Genomic DNA, 20,645 nt, shown 5'->3' on the forward strand with positions numbered 1-20,645 from the left:
AGAGTTGGAGTACGTGGGCTTTTCCCAAGCAGAACCCATGTGTGAGCTTGAGAGAACACCAAATTGTTGCCATCTCGTCAGTTGTGAATTGCGCATCCAGAGTTACTGTCGGACGTGTCATAGCAGAATGAGCACCGATGGTAGACCGTGGCTATCCATAGTTCACCAAACGCCATCGGTTAAGCCGCGTTCGAGAAAGGACACAGCTTTCGGGAATCAATGGGAGCTCACAGTGGCGCAATTTTTTTTACCACATTGGAAGACGAAGTACCCCTATTGATGACTAGATTAGTGTGACGGGTGTCCCTAGGTGTTATGTGAGCTTCGGTAATAAACTCACGTGGTCGTTTGAATGAGACGACACTCACCGCGGAGTTTTATTGCATAGCAACCTGCATGCGGCACACTTTGGTGAAGAGTCAGGTAATAACACCGGAGGCAAATTTATAGAAAAAAGCAGATTTTTATGTACAGGAAATCTTTAATGAACGACAAATGACAGAAGAATACGGTAGTTGGAAGAGAAAGAATAGTTTGGATGCGTATTTGTACAGGCGTAGCGGTAACCCGCCAACTGCAATTTTTGGATAACTTCAACTGTTTCGGTACTCCCTCAAAAGGTCTATGGCTGGAGTGTTGGTCTCCAAGTGAAGCTGATACAGACGCCTGAGCACTCGAAATGCTGCAAGGTTGGCGTACGGAGTAAGTGTGACGGGGTCCAGGTAACGAGCAGGAAGCCCGGTGATGGGACATATTCGCATTATTCGGCGCGGTCGCGGAGCAACTGGAGCGGGGTTGTTCGGGTCGGGCAAGGGTGTGATGGTTTTTGGCATTGAAGCACGAAGGCATTGTTCGTCCGCGAATGTGATCAAATTTCGGCTGCAGCGAGCTGATGGATCGGTGATAATAGGGCCAGCACGAACCGTCGAACTGCAGAAAATGGAGAGTACAGGGGGGCACATGAGACGTGCCAGTGAGATCACCGCACTAGAACGTGAATGGTTCAAGCTACGTGATTCATTGCGCACCTACACCTTGCCTGAATAATATGAGGTCTTCTGGTTCCATGCACTGGAAGTGTGATTTCCCCCTATCCACAAATAGTTCTGCTTAGGCGATACAAACCATGCACACAAAGTCAGAGATCAGAGCTTCTGGGAACATCAACCACTAGAACTCACCAGGCTAACACTATCTACATCTGGTTCTGTTCTCGAACACCAAATCAGAATACAGCAGGTTTCTGAGTTTCTACGTGTTATAGGACATGCTATTTATTCACCCTAGAGCATCCACATATGAGGCTTTCGAAGGGTCCGGGTAACCAGCTGCATCAAAAATCACGCGAGCAATAGAGCTGAACCGATCAAAACAAAGAACAAATGGGATAAGCAATCAGACCTGCCTCCACAATAACGACTTGTGCACCATCTACGTGCGGAAGGAGGACGTCATGGCAACCAGTGGATAAGTGGACAACGATACGAGGCAAACACCGGAAGGGTCACGTGTAGCAAAGTCCAGTGAAAAGCTGGACACGGCTAATAAAAGTACGCAGTCCCCATCGTTACCAACGTTTATATCCGTTTTTGCGTATAAGTGTAAAGGAGGACATTATCGTTTCCGTATGGGTCCCAAGGACAGAGGATAAGTGTAGACAGATTGAACTATGAACAGACTGACCAATTCACACAATATGCAGAACTGGTAGAATATAGCGGCCAATCCGACGTGATCTCCACACATACCTTTGAGGATCGACTGAGACTCCGTACAAATGAGGTTGATCTTCGACCAAAGGTACAGTGAACGAATGGTAACGGATCATGGGGACGGTAGATTTTGATTTTTGGAAATGAACCTTCTTCTTCTCAATTTCCATACGTTGGTACCGAGCTTTTAGAAGGGGGAGAAGGAGGGGCAAGATAGATTTAAAGTTTATACGATAGATCGGGAACATCAGACACCGACAAATGTCGGAAATCATTCAGCCCAATGAGAATGGCAGCAAGACAGCAACTGACCAAGTGGAAATAGGAAACTATCCATTTCAAGTGTGGTTGCGAACACATAACGTAAAGCATGTCAAAGCCATTGAATTCTGGAAGAAAGCAAGGGCGGAACAAGAGCATACATGTCAGAAACTCTGGACTCCCTATGACTTACTAGGTACGGGTCACATAAAAGGAACTCAATAGCCGCGGAAATACTCCAGACTCTAACCACTATCCGGAGGTTTGCATTGAGAAACAACATGCAGATACCAAAGGTGCGATGCATCAGTACTGTCTCCACATTGTTAGAAAAGGACCAAATCAGTGACGTCGTTTGAGAGCTGTAAGGCAGGGAGCTTACTACGCAGCCAGTTTCAGTGTCATCAGTCAAAGTTTCGCCGCTGCTACCAGCCAAATCCAACATCGTCTGCCGATCCACGTGTGGGTGTACAGTCACCTGCCTCGGTAGAAGGGAACGGCAACTAATGCTGAGAGTGCAAGGCAGGCGCCATGGAGAGTGCAAAGACAGCTGGACCGAGCAAATGCACCAGCACAATACCAAGGTCAAACAAGACCACATCTTCCACTGCCGGTCCTGCTAGTTGCCCATGGTCCGACTGACAGCGAGCGTCGCATCGATCCAACGACTACAACTGATATCGTGCTCAGCACAGCAAACAGCAAGACTTGCTGGAGTCTTTGATTTTCAGAGGCAACTGTGGCGCGCTGCTGACGAGATAGCGAAATAAATCCGGAATACGGTGCAAGACCAATCGGCACTCAGAGCATCAGCCCAGGAGGAAAGATTGCCGTATTTCAACGGCTAAATTGTTTCACTTACCTAGCGACCGACGATTTATTTCTTCTGTTAGTTTGGCCTCAGCCAAAAGCTCCTCCTGGGTTAGTCGACGAACTTCTGGCACATTTTTTCGCTGAGCGATTTCTGCCAGCATTGCTTGCCGACGCAATGCAGTGCTGTCATTTCGACGGCTTTTCGATTCTGTTCCCGTAGACTCACTCGTGGAGGGTACCGTTCGCTGTCGCAACACTCGCGATTCTATTGATATGATAAGAGAAAGGGTAACCATGAGGACGGCTTTTAAGTCAGTAGCAAATACAGAGCTTACATCATAGAGAGACACACGTCCATAAGAGGCCCCACATTGCAGGGGTACCTCTCAAAGAACAAAGCATCTATAGAAAAATGATGAAGTGCTGGATTCGTCAAGCTCGTCATTTAAGATCAATACCCAGCTGTCCATCCACCGCATACCCAGTTTGCGCCAACTTGTGTAAATACATAATGATGGCTAAGCTGTAACAAATTTTCCAAGCCTAGCTGCCATACCAAACGGGAAAGAACGAGGGCTAGGGTACTGCCAGGTTTCCCAAGCCTAGACAGGAGCAGTCAACACGCAGAGGTTGAGTTCGAACCACGGATCTTCCAATAAGTAAGTCCGGCCATCTCAAACTTAACTCGTATGTTGTTTGTATAGCCCAAAATAGCTGGAATTTAATGGAAGGACGAAGAAATTCCAAATACCCCGATAACTACGTAACGATCTGACCTAAATCAATGAAGCAGGCACTTTCAATCTACCCAGTGTTAACCGTACAAATAGTGAGAATCGGGTGGAAACATCTGGGTTCCGTGTGTTTAACTTGGGGTGCGAGTAAGCTCTAATCCGGTCACATTGCAAGCTAGTTGGCCTTGGTTACAAGAAAAGCACTACCACATCAGGCTGGCTAATTGATGAGAAGAGAAGAACCAACCAAAGTTGACAGACTCACAACAGCTTTATGAGTTGACACGAAATTTTCAAAGTCACACTGAAACCTTGCGATTCACTGCTTGCCCTCGAATGACCCAAAACAGCAGAATCGCCGATGGATGTAGATAGCACGTGATGTGGCGAAGTTGTCTGGATTGCCGATCGTACTCTTGCGTAAGAGTACATTACAGAAACGTAAAGTTTAAATGAATCGATCTGTTGCTGAGACTACAAGCCGAACTAAGGAAACTCAAACAGAAACGAACGCACCAAAGAAGAATACCTTCACATAGGGGTAAAATGAAGAAAGACACATACGCACCGAATGTAGCCACCTCACCCTCTGTAGAACCGGTGGCTTTTTCTTTTATAGTGGATTTTGGTTTTGGCTCCGTCTGTTCATCAATTTGTTGGGCCGTCGACTTTGAACTCTCTGTGGGTTTGGACCGTTTCGGTTCCTATGTGGACCAAGGGAAGGACCAATTAGCATGCAAGATCTGAGGCTGGTTCAGCTACCGTATTTGAAGCGTAAGACATCTCTATTTGTTGAGTTCTGAGCCTCGACGGTCAGAACAGAAATGGGGAACTGACAAACGAGCAACAAAGGTTATGAATGCGAACCCAGGGACTGTATGGCTGATGATCCGAACTGCCCGATTGATGGGCATATCGACGGACAGACATTTTTTCAAACTGGATTTTCTAATTAGCGAAATATATTATTCATTTGCAAGTAAATTGGGTTTTACGAGAGACACACCTGGGACCCAGCTGAATGTCTCGTTTGTGATGTTTCCAGGCAACTGAATGTGCTGCACTAGGTCGCCTCATGTTTTAGTTGGCACGATGTTCGAGATATCGCGATACACGTATATTAGTAATGCATTACTCACAAGGTTGCTGAAAATTCGCCGACAGCCCACGACCGGTTTCGCCCTTCTTGAGGCTCACCAGGTAGGCGCAGTCCCCGAGTTTCCGTCAACCTTATGTTCTGCTTGGAACCAAATTGCACGAAAGTGGCGAAATACACTCATTCGCAAACAATTTTGGTTTTGCGAGAGGCTCACCTGGAACTGAATCTCTCGTTTGTGGTGTTTGCAAGCAACCTTATGAGGAGTACATTAGGTATGTAAAGTTTCCCATTTTGAGGTACTCATTGTACGCGAGTTTGTATGAAGTATAATTGGATAGAATAATACTGTGACCCTATAGGCCTCGATATGCTGTTAAACAGACAAAAACGTGCATGATGGAAGCGTTGGATTCTCACAGGACTGAAGGCCACTGATGTTAAGATGCCAAGAAAATGGAGCGTACGGAAACCGCCATGTCGCAAAAGTGACCATCGGCTGAAAGAAACATATGCAGTCGGTAACGTGGTACATCAAGTACGACCGGATGAGAGAAAAAATGGATCAGCTGCAAAGGAAAGTTGCTCCGTGAAAAACGTCTAGCCAAATTTACGACATGCCTGCATATATTATGTGCTAGATGACTGGAAATCACTCAACCGTTCACTATCCAGTACCTGCTTCTCTGACCTCAAGATTGCTCAGTGCTTAGGGCGCGAACTTATTGACCGGAAGGTCACGCCTCGAACTCAACCTCGGCATTTCGACTGCTCCTGTCCAGGCTTGAGCAACCTGTCAGTATCTCACCCCTTCTGCTGCCTTCGGCATTAATGGTAGCCAGAGTCCAAAAGGGTGCTTCCAAGATACGTAAGCTTTCGATTACCTCCGTGTCACTCCATGAATTCTGATGAGCGTGTTCCGAAACTGTTCTTCCTGTAGCATGGCTTTGCATTTTGTGGGTGCAAAGCACCAAACTGAAAGCCTGGTCAAAGTACTAACGCTAAATTTGTTCGAGTGGGACAACTCCTAAATTTTGTACGTTGTTCACCTGTGTACACAACTGTCACTACTTACCAGCAGCGCCAATGGGCTGCACGGGAGATCAACAAACAGAACGGAAATCTACTGAGACTTTCAAGAGTGTGGATCAGATACGCATGATATACCACTCCAATTTGACACTGGTTCGTTTACCGACGACAATTGTCTGTCCTATGCATCCGACCTCTGGTTGAGCTTTCGTGCCTGACACACACACATGGCTTATAGTCGGGAATGAACAGGAAAACCACAGTTGATCAACCCATCAGCACACTCATCACCACCATATGAACACCCATACGCCGGTACTGAATGCTCGTGGCTCACTGCCGTACATCTATGGATGAGGAAGGCCGCAATAAAGAGAAAAGGAAGGGGTAGTGGTAGTGCACGAAAGCCATGTCCGTAGGTAATACGATGTCGTAAGGTGAGAAACAAACCTCTATCTATTCATTCATGGTTCAGGGCTACACATTCGAAAGAAAGTGAAACGAATATATCTGAATAACATGTCATCAGAGGACTTGACCCAGCACCTTTTCAGATCTCATCCAAGTCAGGCGTATCATGAGAGTGGGGCTTTAGCTAGCCAGTCCGGTGACGAAATGACGGCATGTCTGCCACTGGGAACGGATAGGCTCTACATTCTACAAGCTTTCCAACCATGAAAGGTAGGTTACGTGTACCCTAGCTTGGAGAACGGGAAGATCCTACAGTGCTCAGCCATATAGCTTCCGTTTGAACCCCATACTGTTGTGTCATGCCCCGATCGCTCCCCTCCCGCTAATGTGGACTGCAAAGCAGTGCGTTCTCGGGGAGACGGTAGCTTGGAATATGTACCACATATCTAATCCACCTTGATCTGGTAAGCTCAACGCGCTGCCCTAACGATTCGGATGCGTTATGAAGTACTCGCTAGTTTACGGTGATTGCAGAATACTCCAAACAACTTTTCCTGTATGAAAATCGTTCAATTGTACTACAGTTCATCAGTATGACCACCAATTCAACCCAGGCGCCCGTTGTCACAACAACGAGATCGTCGAATGTACAGTGGTGTTTTGAGTTGCCATGGCATCCGGATTGCGACAATCTGGAACAATGCCAGGTGATGGATGTTGCGCAGAAACTGGGAAGCTGAACACTGCTCACATCATGCCAAACGGGGTGTTGTTCGGAGGAAGGAGGATAGTGGAGACAAACAAATCCGTTGTAACAGCGACAGAACACACCCAATAGTCGCGATTGCTGCAAACTTTACAGACCTGCTTTCGATAGCCGGTAACCGGGCAACGAAATAAACAGCGACAACATAGCACTTGAATAGGAAAAATACCGTGATTACGCACATTTATAAACAAAGTCTGCGCTCTGAAATATTTTCACGATTAGGATAAGGCGTCAGAACGGTCAGCTAGGGAAATGTGATATGGTGGGGATCTAGCGGTCCGGTAGTCAAATAGATAAACCAGTGGGTTACCATTTCAGAGATTCGAGAGTCGTACATTTGTTAACCTGTACTCCCTGTACGTTTCCAGTAGTAAAGTTGCGAAAATGCAGTCGGAAATACACTTTTAAAACAATGAGTGGAATATCGCGCAGCTACCGAATTTGACATATTTAATTAGTCCCAGGATGACATCCAGAACATTCAAGGAAAGGAGAGGACGTCATTACACTTATAAAGATGCTATGTACTGTCATCGAGGAGGTTAAAAACGACGATAGTGATCGTCCAATTCTTTTTAAAATCAATTGTGAGAGCTAATATCTCAAATCATCTATCTACCCACTTTGTAGGCCTTCGTCACCACACCTCTGTGTCGGCGTTTCTTTTTATTCTTTGGGCCGTCCTCGTCTTCGTCCGAAGAGACTGTCTCAGATTCCGCTGCGCTCGAATCCACAAAGTCTGAATCGATGATATCTTCGACGGAGCTCTCTGACTGATAGTCGACATCATCGGCTTCCTGGTGACATAAGTACAAAAGTAAAATGTAGCAGATGAGGCCATAAGGGTCAAATGGATCACACTTATATAAACCAGTTTGAAAAGTCCCTGAATCGGACGCGAAATTGCTCACGTGGTATTCAACCAGGTTTCGAGTAAGTTGGGGAAAACTATAGGAAAGGAGAAAAACTGCGAACAAAATCTATAAGTCGCCATCATCATTGTCAACTGTAATAACCGCGTACTTGCCGTACAGTGGTTGTACCTGCCACAGTTTCGTTCAGCGATGATTTGGGGAGGTGTGGTAGATAGTCGCGCATTGGAGGCGAGAGCTGATAAATTAGTGCGTAAATGCAGCACTGTCAGTGAACTGTTGAGTGGGGGGTTGAGAAGGGAGCTATCCAAGCAATAGCTTGGATGTACGAGCGTCACTGAGGACGCGACTGAGCCATGTCCGACAATGTCTCTAACCATTGATGTGGCCCGTCTCGAGGTCCCCATCCAGGAAGACGGCAATGACTAGCGCAGCCGAGTTTGCTGGTAATGGCTTTCATACCTCGCTGTCAAGTCATTGTTTGACTGCCCCTGGCTCTTTTCCACCTTCACGTGGTTGTGCGAAAACAGCCCTTCGAAGAATTCGGTCGACCAACCTACACAGCAAAAGGCCAAGCCAGCGCAACCTATGCAGTGTGATCAGTTCAGCTATCGAGGGTGAGTTATTTCTCCCGAATATCATTCGATGTACTTCAGCATTGCTGATCCGATCTTCCCACCAGATTCGGGCAATGCTCCGAAGGCATCGACAGCCTATAAGTGTACATGAACGATTCAGACTACACCGAAAGAAGACATAATTCAACATGTGAACAATGCCGTGCATGGCTGGGAGACAGTGTGGTGACAGTTCTCAGTGCAAATCGTGGCTGAAAATTACCAGAGAACAAATGAACCCAATCCTTTAAACAGAGGTAACTGCTAATAGTAAACCATTCGCTATTTCAAGGCTGTCGGTGTTCGGTCATGACTATCAGACAAACAGCATCCGATAAGGGGAACCTAGGATCCCACATGGAGTACGACATTCAACAATCAGCTTATACGTAGTCACGACACGAGAATTTGAGTACTTATCAAGGTCACCAGAATGCTAAACAGAGTGATCCCAAGGGACCTACTGAAAAGATTAAGAGAGTAAATGGTATAGCTGAAGGAAACCGCAGAAAAGAAGCAATTCGGCAGAGGACTGGACCGTACTTTGCCTCGTGACGGATTGTGTACCTATAGAACTCGAAGTGCCAGAAGGGCGTCTGGCGATCCCACCAGGCTGTTCAGCACTTGTGGCTGGGAAAAGGGTTCCCCTCTTGCTAAATTTGCAGACATAACAGATAGATAGTAGATGGGCCAGTGACGAGTCAGACTTTGTTCACCACGTTCCAAAGACACTGCATTTTCATGACTTACAGTAAATGCTCTCTCTAGGGCAATCCTCACAGGCGATCTATTTTGCACAGTAAAGCAATAGTTCATCTGTAACATCCTTCCGGTACATAGCTGCCGTGCCACTAAAAGGAAGCACAAAGGGCTGAGATATTTTCAGGTTGCCCAAGCCTAGACAGGAGCAGTTGAGATGTGGGGTTCGAACCACAGACCTTTCGGCCAGTAAGTTGGCGACTTAGCCACTGAGCCATCTGACGCTGTTACAGCGACGGGTTGCAACTGCTCAAAATGAGTCTGTTTAAACATTTACTGTTGTTTGGACGCCACAACGAAGATGGAGCGCCAGTCACCATTTTGTGCGCTTGGTTGAAAACGCTGCAGGTCATAGTTTCGAACCAACGGTAATTGCGCTTTTGAACCTGGGCCGCATGTCTGAGTCTTGAAGCGGGGACCTCAAAAGATTCGTCAGGGGTTATGCATTCTTCCTGCTTTGTTCTCTATATCTCAGTAGGGCTTTGTTGGACCGGACTAGCCGATGCTCAAGATAGCTCATTGGTTAAGACGCACTCCAATGTTACATGCTCGAAGTTCGAATCACGCTGAGATTTTCTGAATGCTTCTGTCTGGGCCCGGGAAACCCTGCCTTCGTGCTTACTTCAGGATGCACATCCAATATCCACCTAAAGAGTACCATAGCTGAGTAATCTGACTCAACACGATAATGGTAGTGTGTCAAAGAATAATCAGAGTTAGACTTTTGCACGGTAACGCTGCAAAGATGACACTCCGAAAATTTAAACAGGCGGAAGAGCAGCTCTGTGGATGCGCTTTTCCAAGACATCGATCGATGGTCTTCGATTATTGAAGGATCATGAGGCGTGACCTTGTCAACATTCACATAAGTAAGCCGCACCACGGAGGCGCAGCAGAGATGGATCTAAACGGTCAACAACACCCCGACCTGTGCAAAGACTAGATGAACTCCTAAAAGGAACGTTAATTTGAATCAGTCTTAGGTGACTGTCATGTAGAAGTATGTCAATTGCCTCTTCTGAATAGCCCCTGCAGGGAATATTCAAAAAAACTTGCCAGAGGATGCTCACCGAGCGAGAGATAGCTCAGTGGTTAGGATCCCAACTTACTCCGTGGTTCGAGCCCAACCTCAGCATCTCGACTGCTACTGTCTAGGCTTGGGGAAACTGGCAGTATCTCAGTTCTCATGCTTACCTCTGGTGGCATGGCAGCTAGCCACCGAAATGGCATTACAACTGAACGATCAATGTAGATGGGATAGATGTGTGACCCTATGATTAGCGGCTTCTGGACCATGCGTCCACCCACCAGTTTGTACAGTTAGCCAATTCAAATGCGGGGTTTGTTGAACACCTACCTGCCTACCTCGAGAGTGATTATACTGACTAGTTTTCACCCAAGAAAACTACCGTTTCATTCCTATTATGGTTTATCAGCTGTTCATATCCGCAGTCAAAGACTTGAAATCCGAGTGTGCTACCATCATCATCATCATCGACAGCATGACATCAGTGTTCAACACCGATGCTTCACTGCCGTACAACCATGATTTATTTGAAAGCCTTATTGTGAAGAAAAGAGTAAAGGTAGATGGGGAAGGGACTTAGTGCTAGCTTACCACAATCACTTCGAGGTGCCTATACCTCCAAACACTCACCCAGGCGATCTGGATAGAAACTGACAACAAGAACGCCACTGACATCGGTCGGCAGCCATATCTTGTAGTGTCTCCAACCAGGTACAATGAGGATCACGCGGTCCTCATCCTGGGAGGCTACCACTATTATACCACTATTATACTTGCGCAAGTTATTTTTTGAAAACCCTTGACAGCCCACGACCAGTTTCGCCTTTCTTGAGGCTTATCAGGTGGGCGCCGTCCCCGAATTTCACTCAATTTCATGCTCTGCTTGAACCAAAATTGTCTCAAAAAACTCGCCAAATACACTCACATGCGTACCAATTTGGTTCTAACCATAGAATCAACTTAATCCCACTGAAATATAACGTTTACGATATTCTTCCGCTCAATGTTGTGCACAAAGCTGTACATTGATTATAACTGAGATTCAGCTGAGTCACCCGTTAAAACCAAATGGGTGCGCAAATAAGTGTACTTCAAAAACTGCGTCCAATCTGAGTCCAACTAGGACATAAGGTTGGAGGGAGATGCCAATGCTTTTAGGCGGTACATTTGGTTCACTTGTTTCAACAAAAGTCAAAAGCTATCACCTTCTCGTAGTGGCCGGGCTTCTGTGTTGCAACGATCCTGCGGACTACACTGCCTGGAACTCAGTTCTCAAAGGTTCATCCGTGCCAGGAATGTCAAAGGTGAACAGCATAACGAAGAACAGTGAGTCCCCGTACTGCAAGTATACGTATTACGAGGCGGCCTGTCCTCTGCGATAAGAGTGTGAAGGCAGTAAGGTGTTTCTCCCAAGCGACCAGCGTGTCTATATTTATGGAAGCAGCGATGTTGCTTTCCTCCGAGGAAGGACGGATTAGAAAAGGTCGGCCCCAAAAAACGAACACTCCGATCGCCCAACGGTTGACCGTGAGCGGTGGTGCGTTATTCAACATGGTCAAACTAGTTTTGAAACCAAAGAGTCCGGTGCTGTTCAAAAGGCACCTGCTATGCGCAGCTGCACTTGGAGTAAGACATTAATACCTTACTCCCTATATCCTCAGACCAAGCGGGTGCCTTGCAGCCAAGTGGATCGGAATATTGAGTTATCGGCTCCGGGAAGGGTCCCCCCAGAAAACCCTAACAAACGCTGTCTCGCGGTTCAGACTCTTGAGGCAAAGGGGAAGGGTCCATGAACAAAACCCTACATCCTCCCACTGCCTTGTGGATCAGACTTTTGAGTCAGGCTCAAGGTGGGGTACCTCACCTAAACGCCCTTCTTCGGCCTGAGCAACCGGGAATCGGCACTTTCCCTTGCAGCTCTTCGCTCACCAGCCTTATCCTACACTTCCTTCCCACCCAGCATACAATGCAGGGCAATCAACTCATCTGCCAATCCCCTAGCCATTATTCCGTCTCAAAACGTTAACCAGAAAAACAAACCAAAATAATCACCTACTAATCTCAAAGGATCTGATCCAAGTCGCCTTTAATGCCGGTACTCTCTGTAAAATTGCGCAACAGGCAGCCCTTGTTTAAACCTTGCTTGCTCTCTCTCTCTCTCTCTCTCTGTCGATGTAAGCTGTGTCTCCGAAACACATACAAAACCCCACTTCGGTCATGCTCCTCAAGCCGCTTAGGACGAGCCCAGATGTTCCACACTCCGCTCTTCTGGCATCCGGTGATCTTGACGCAACGGCTCGTGGTATCTACGGGGGGGCAGTTGCACTCAGCCCCAAGGATGAAAGCGCTTTGCCGGATTGGATCCCAGTAAACAGTCGCCTTTGCGCTGTGCGGTTGTCCGGCTAAATTAACATTGACGCAGGTCGATGCGGTAAACGGACTCAATCAGACCATGTGGCTATCGGTTACCGATGGAGAGCCTTAGTTAAGGGTTGCTATTCCCTTTGGGGTACGCAAATTGACTCTGATCACGCCATCGTGCGGGCCCGCTTAGCACTTCGCTTTCCGCCAGCACCGCGCGTGTCGAAAGAGAGCAGTTCCGTTCGTCAACATTGACAAGTTTCAGTAACTGAAGTGCATCGAGCTAATCTGGCTAAAAGCTACTAGAAACGCAAAGTCATGTGGACGATGAAGAATGCTTGGAGGATGAATGGAGGCGAGTTAAAGAATCAATGCTCTCAGTTTTTAGGACTTTTTGGCCAGCCCATCTGACTCGACTGAATGAACACTAGATATCGTCGAGATCGGCAGACCTTATTTTTGCCAGAAACGCCATACCAGCAACTAGCGGCTATGATAGCGCACGCAGATCCCAAAAACAATGGATATCAAGAGCTTGAAGAATGGGAGAACGATGGTGGACTTTGAAGGCCCAGGAGATGGAGAAAGCTTTCGCTGCATGCAACGGAAGCGCCCAGTTTCAACTGATTTGATCAACGGTCAAAAGAAGCCAGGTGTCGGTGAAACAATATGCGAGAAAGACGGAAAGGCAGTTCACTTTTTAATCGTCGACTGAAGCGATGAGCTGATCACTTCAAAAAACAGTCCGAAAGGTCTCATTCAACACAACCACTAGAAGCACCCAGCGGACCCGAATGGGACATCGACACCAACCTATCAGCAAGAGAAATTAGGCGTGAGACATAAATCATCCAAATCAACTGGCGTGGATGGTCTGTACAGAGACAGATTCGTAAAAATCTGGCTGGTTTTCACCTTGGCAGAGAATGTGCCAACCATATTTTTACCTTGAGAACAATTCTCGAACAGCTCCACTGTTTTACACGTCCCACGTTGGTTATTTTTGTGAATTTGAAAGCTGGCCTTGATTATGTCGATCGTCAGAAACTGGGGCGGTATCTGGCAACCAAAGGAGTACATTTCATATTTATATTCCTTATGAAGGCAGTGTATGAGAACTCCTGTGGATGAGTACGACTGTACGGCAAACTTTCACCTGAGTTCACCACGTCCAGTGGTGTAAAACAAGGCTGTACCCTCTCACATTTCATCTTCAACTTTGTCAATAATGTGCTGCTCAAAATTTCTTTGTCTGCCTCAGAAACCTTGCGGGTCGGAATGCTCCCGGGATTTCCACCCACAGACACGGACGATATTGCTCTCCTTAGTTCAGTTCCTGTAGAAATGCAAGCGATTCTAAATAACCTAATCCAACCGCAAGGTTGAGCATACGCACCTCGTGATTGCAGTCGAGCCTATCGACGTGGTAGATAAATTTGTTTACCTGGGAAGCTGTATAATTTCCGTTGGAGTGGATGGAGATGAGATCATTTCTCGAATCGGAAAGGCCAGGGAAGCTTTCTCCAACCCACCACACCTATGGCAGCGAAAAGACATCAGTTTATCTGTCAAGGTCAGAGTTTGTACTGCGGTGGTGCGGTCCATGCTGCTCTATGGATCAGAAACGTGGCCTCTAGGCGCAGAGGACATACAAAAGATGTCAGAGTCTGACCACCAGTGTCTTCAAAGCACTGGTCTGATCTGGTACGACAATCGGATTAGTGGTGCTGAGGTACGTCGGATCCTAAGAAGGAATTCTCCCGCGATCGATGAATCACTCACGCTTCATGGGTTACTCACGCCGTTTAGGACATATAGTTCATGTGCCAGAAGACCGTCTGCCTTAGCAATGTTGTGGAATGTAGGTAGCTCGGGTGCGCTGCATGGTTGTTGGTCTGTTCGCCGAGCTTGGCAGTTGGATTGCAAACGTTTCATCACTAATTGAGGTGACACCGTCAGTGCAGTGCACCCAATCCTTCACTGACGGTGTCACCTCGATTAATGAGGATACGTTAGCAATCCAACTGCGAAGATCGGTGAACAGACCAACAACCAAAGACCGTTTGCCTCACGTAGCTCTTTTCGCCCAGCCCTGTGCTGAATAGAAGCGACCGAGAGGTGGACAGCGTACAACCTGGCAGCGAAGAACAAAAATACTAACCATTAAGATTAGTCGGATCAACAACTGCCACCTCTTTGGATGTGGACCTCGGGACTCAACTCACCAATGGCTAATGACTGTGGCGGAAATGACGCAGTCGGTGGCGTTCGTGTATCAAAGCTATCACCTTCAATGCGTAGCTACTCAAAGCCTGAACTAACTGAACACGCGATCGGCTTCAATAGGTGGTCTTATTTCTCACAATCTCCGTCACTAAGGTGATCCAGCTGGAACCAATGAGTCTATGGTACACGACTTAAAGCTGATAAATTGAATTGAGTCGTTTCAACAGAAATCTGCTGATTATAACAGAGACTCCAAACGATAAGGTACAAGTCAGTTGTCCTCAATGAACTGGCCTTAAACAGCCCAGGAATGTTTTGGCTACTTAATCTTCATCCTTACCAGAATTGCCGTAACAAGATAGGGACACCGCCCGGACGGGTGATCTGAACAAAAAAGCAGTTTTACCTACTGCGAAACAATTCAGTAGTAAAAAGGTGAGGAATTTTCGGCGACTCACCTCAGTAAATCCTCCATAGACACTAGTGTAAAATTCATCCTCTTGTTCGTCATTCAGTAGTTGGGCCATCTTGGCCCCTGCGTTCGGCCTGCGTTCTCGATCCACACATATTGGCATGTTTTTGGAGTTGTCGCTGTGAAGAGAGAGAAACGAGTATGCAATTCAATCTGCATGATCACGGAATGAGTTCCTATCTGCGTGACTTCTATTCCCGATCATTCCTTCTGGTCTCGTAGATTAAAGAAGATAGACATGATAAACTTAGACAAACCTGTTCAAGAACGAGTCGGTGCTTCAAGCGGCGGATTCATATTAGGAATACATAATACCAACCAATCCAACGACCGTAGCCTGTCAGGTAACGCAAGTAACGGGTAAAGAATGTGAACCAAGTTGCTACTCCATAGAGTCGAGAAGTTTTGGATTACGCTTGCTTCCATGGGTATTGTTACCAACGCCTTATGTAAGTCTAGAAAGTAAGACGAACATGACGTTATTGTCATTTGGTCCAACAGCTCAGGGTTAGGGGCCTTTTTTTACCAGCGGGTGCAAGTTGGTCAATCGCATTCGACGTTCACTTATTAATCCCTGACGTGACGGTGTAAGTTAAGTGTATATGTCCGACACCAACGCCGTACCCCCCTCAATTTACTTACGGAGGATATCGGTTGAGAAAATGAATGCAATATCACTATCGCCCTATGCTCATCGCGATTAGCAATCGAAGGCTGGAATTTTTTAAGTTGACCTAATGTTAGGTCGTAGACAGGCCAACCGCGATAATTCATAAGTGTTCTGTTTTCCGGGGACCCAACAGCGCAGGCGATATGCAAAACCACGAGCATGGCGAAGAATGGTGCTTCACTCAAGAACTAATCGAAACAAATGGAAGTCAGTCTTTCATCAAGTGGGATGCTGCAGAGCTTCGTCATTAAAAAAGCGCTTCCTTCGTATTTTGCTGAAACCAAAGATATGGGAGCTGAGTTCCGTAATTTCTCCAGGAGGTTCGGACAGCTAAGACGCTTCCGCAACCGTTTCAAGTAGAACAACTAACCAATGTAACACTGCGAGTTTAACCCATCTTGAGTGGGTTTTTAATTAAGGAGCCTCTGGATTGAGCCAGGGTATCTCTGACGATGGTTATGATTGGGAATGTGAAGGGGATGTGAAACAGGCCTCCAGGAAGTTGATGGGGCTTTTACCACCAACCCAAGTAGCTGAGTGGGTAAGTAACTGCAACACTAGAGGGTAAGCCGGTGCAGCCCATGCTTGTTGGTGGGCTTGTAACAACACTGTACCTCCAACGACAGCGCAGAAGGGTCATTTCAGCCTACAGTAGAGTGGATTGCGATCTCATCCACGTACGGCGCCGGGTTTACAAGTGAAGCTGAAACGGAGTCTCCTTGGGATAGGAAGTGCTTGTGATATCCAATCGAGAATACGGAGTTTAGAAGAAGTGACGCGAAACCAGATTAAAAGACTCTTAGAGATCACCAATTGATGTTCAGGGGGCATAAGTCACCAAATATTATGAATTTGGAGTTAGGATATAGGAAGGTAGGTCAAGGCAGAAAGGAACAAGTTGTTCTCGGGAGTGGATGAGGGGGGACAGTAGATGGGACTAACTACTATCCGGTCACTACTAAGTAATTTTAGGGGAGCAGACAGGTTTCACCTGCAAAAATATTAGCGCCTAGGAAATGAGGATCTTACCGTGTGCACAGATGCGGACACCAACTGCGTATGAGGTTGGGATGGTAGTATTTGGTTGGCCGGTAGGGTAAGTAATCCAGTGGTAGGTGGTATTCAGGGGGCTTAGGCAACTGGGTAAATGGCTCGTGAGAAGCAACGGTGAGTGGATGCCAATACGTGTATTCAGAGGGGTTGATCTCAACCTAAAGCTGTCACCTTGTCGTGGTGGTCAGGCTTCTGTGCTGCAATAATCCTGCAAGCCATATTGGCTGGAAATCAGGTCCTAAAAGTTCAACCATACCNCAGGGGGCATAAGTCACCAAATATTATGAATTTGGAGTTAGGATATAGGAAGGTAGGTCAAGGCAGAAAGGAACAAGTTGTTCTCGGGAGTGGATGAGGGGGGACAGTAGATGGGACTAACTACTATCCGGTCACTACTAAGTAATTTTAGGGGAGCAGACAGGTTTCACCTGCAAAAATATTAGCGCCTAGGAAATGAGGATCTTACCGTGTGCACAGATGCGGACACCAACTGCGTATGAGGTTGGGATGGTGCGTAGTATTTGGCCGGCAGGGTAAGTAATCCAGTGGTAGGTGGTATTCAGGGGGCTTAGGCAACTGGGTAAATGGCTCGTGAGAAGCAACGGTGAGTGGATGCCAATACGTGTATTCAGAGGGGTTGATCTCAACCTAAAGCTGTTCAATTTACTTACGGAGGATATCGGTTGAGAAAATGAATGCAATATCACTATCGCCCTATGCTCATCGCGATTAGCAATCGAAGGCTGGAATTTTTTAAGGTGACCTAATGTTAGGTCGTAGACAGGCCAACCGCGATAATTCATAAGTGTTCTGTTTTCCGGGGACCCAACAGCGCAGGCGATATGCAAAACCACGAGCATGGCGAAGAATGGTGCTTCACTCAAGAACTAATCGAAACAAATGGAAGTCAGTCTTTCATCAAGTGGGATGCTGCAGAGCTTCGTCATTAAAAAAGCGCTTCCTTCGTATTTTGCTGAAACCAAAGATATGGGAGCTGAGTTCCGTAATTTCTCCAGGAGGTTCGGACAGCTAAGACGCTTCCGCAACCGTTTCAAGTAGAACAACTAACCAATGTAACACTGCGAGTTTAACCCATCTTGAGTGGGTTTTTAATTAAGGAGCCTCTGGATTGAGCCAGGGTATCTCTGACGATGGTTATGATTGGGAATGTGAAGGGGATGTGAAACAGGCCTCCAGGAAGTTGGTGGGGCTTTTACCACCAACCCAAGTAGCTGAGTGGGTAAGTAACTGCAACACTAGAGGGTAAGCCGGTGCAGCCCATGCTTGTTGGTGGGCTTGTAACAACACTGTACCTCCAACGACAGCGCAGAAGGGTCATTTCAGCCTACAGTAGAGTGGATTGCGATCTCATCCACGTACGGCGCCGGGTTTACAAGTGAAGCTGAAACGGAGTCTCCTTGGGATAGGAAGTGCTTGTGATATCCAATCGAGAATACGGAGTTTAGAAGAAGTGACGCGAAACCAGATTAAAAGACTCTTAGAGATCACCAATTGATGTTCAGGGGGCATAAGTCACCAAATATTATGAATTTGGAGTTAGGATATAGGAAGGTAGGTCAAGGCAGAAAGGAACAAGTTGTTCTCGGGAGTGGATGAGGGGGGACAGTAGATGGGACTAACTACTATCCGGTCACTACTAAGTAATTTTAGGGGAGCAGACAGGTTTCACCTGCAAAAATATTAGCGCCTAGGAAATGAGGATCTTACCGTGTGCACAGATGCGGACACCAACTGCGTATGAGGTTGGGATGGTGCGTAGTATTTGGCCGGCAGGGTAAGTAATCCAGTGGTAGGTGGTATTCAGGGGGCTTAGGCAACTGGGTAAATGGCTCGTGAGAAGCAACGGTGAGTGGATGCCAATACGTGTATTCAGAGGGGTTGATCTCAACCTAAAGCTGTCACCTTGTCGTGGTGGTCAGGCTTCTGTGCTGCAATAATCCTGCAAGCCATATTGGCTGGAACTCAGTTCCTAAAAGTTCAACCATACCATGAAGGCCAGCGGTTATCAGCCTGACGAAGAACATCGAGTTTCCCGTACTGTGAGAAGTTGTATTAGCAGGCGGTCTGGAGGTGAAGACATACTGCCCTGTGTGATAGGAGTGTGAAGCCAGTAAAGCGTTTCCCACAGGTGGCCAGCAAGTTCATATTTATGGAAGCTGGAACCAATGTGTCCATGGTGCACATTGATTGTATTGGAAGGATTGACGGATATAAGTGGAGATAGGAGGTATTTCTTCGAAGACAGGCAGAGCTCTTTCGCGGAATAACGATTGACGATCGTGTTTCCGAATCTGTTTCGTTTATTAAGCCAGGAACCTAGGGATTACGTGCCATAGTCAGTTCATCGACTTTAATGTAGAAGTGGACACAGATTCTGGTGCAGCAGAGGTGGGTCCTGGAACTAAAGTTGCCAGACTGATGGGCGTCAGGGGCCCCAGATGTGAATGGTCCTTTAGATTTGCGACGAGCAGGTCAATTCATTTGGAAAGTGTGGTCAGTGGTCACCGTATTGCGGTAGCTTTTAAGCTGTCAAGATGAGAGATTCGGTGGACTTGACGAAAGCAGAGTCCAGTGGTAAGGCTGTTGCGGGAAAGGAATTGTATTGGAAGGATTAACGGATATAAGTGAAGATGGGAGGTATTTCTTCGAAGACAGGCAGAGCTCTTTCGCGGAATAACGATTGACGATCGTGTTTCCGAATCTGTTTCGTTTATTAAGCCAGGAACCTAGGGATTACGTGCCATAGTCAGTTCATCGACTTTAATGTAGAAGTGGACACAGATTCTGATGCAGCAGAGGTGGGTCCTGGAACTAAAGTTGCCAGACTGATGGGCGTCAGGGGCCCCAGATGTGAATGGTCCTTTAGATTTGCGACGAGCAGGTCAATTCATTTGGAAAGTGTGGTCAGTGGTCACCGTATTGCGGTAGCTTTTAAGCTGTCAAGATGAGAGATTCGGTGGACTTGACGAAAGCAGAGTCCAGTGGTAAGTTGCTTGCGGGAAAGGAAGACAGACCGACACCCACTTGGGGGGCGACTGATCTGAAATGGAGTGCTTTAGGGTTTGGTCTCTCGAAGAAAGGAGTCTGAAATAATAGAAATCTGAAGAGATGGCGCAGTGAAATCGGAGAATAAGGTGATATCCTGCGGCTGAGGCAACTGTGGCGAGCGATGAACTGTTGACAGACGGACGTTCCCAGAAGAACCAGAGCTCGAGACAGCTCGGTGGTTAGGGCGCGAACTTATTGACTGGAAGTCCGCGACTCCAACCAACCACAGGATCGCAACTGTCTCTGTCTAGACTTGGGTGACGTGGCGGCTCTCATCCATTGTAAAGCCAGGGTGTTACAGCGGAAGACTAGGTCCCTCGCTGATGTGTTACCCATTTTTGCTTGTTTCTTCATGCCCTCGATTCACACCACTCCAAAAACGCATTCCAAATCAATGTCTATGTCTAAAACTATCGATGAATCAAAAAGCCGTTCAGCTGTAACCCTCTTTCGGGGCCCAGATGCCATGCCACCCGAAGGGAGCATGAGGTCTGGGATACTGCCAGGCTGCGCAAGCCTAGACAGGGAAAGTCGAGAGGCAGAGGTCGGGCTCAAACCACGCGAGATCCAAAGCTCTCTTCAGAAACTCACACTGAATCCCTTGAGCTCCTCCTGAGCGATTTCTAGTGTTAGCAGCCTGGAAGAGTATTTTACCGATTTCAATGACGAGCTGAAGGTACTGGAGAAGATG

The 20,645-nt window shown here is 47.0% G+C and overlaps 1 protein-coding gene across 1 annotated transcript; it reads right to left on the bottom strand.

Moving 5' to 3' along the window:
- Positions 1-594: 594 nt before the first annotated feature.
- Positions 595-20,440, bottom strand: T265_14158 (hypothetical protein; the record flags this gene model as incomplete). The annotated part of the gene is made up of 7 exons (XM_009172291.1): positions 595-930; positions 1,749-1,896; positions 2,836-3,051; positions 4,089-4,224; positions 7,452-7,625; positions 15,149-15,281; positions 20,322-20,440. Coding segments are annotated over 7 exons (1,260 nt in total), but the record flags the coding sequence as incomplete, so codon positions are not given.
- Positions 20,441-20,645: the final 205 nt, after the last annotated feature.

Source organism: Opisthorchis viverrini (genome assembly GCF_000715545.1).
Source record: "Opisthorchis viverrini unplaced genomic scaffold opera_v5_150, whole genome shotgun sequence".
NCBI classification, from domain to species: domain Eukaryota; kingdom Metazoa; phylum Platyhelminthes; class Trematoda; order Opisthorchiida; family Opisthorchiidae; genus Opisthorchis; species Opisthorchis viverrini.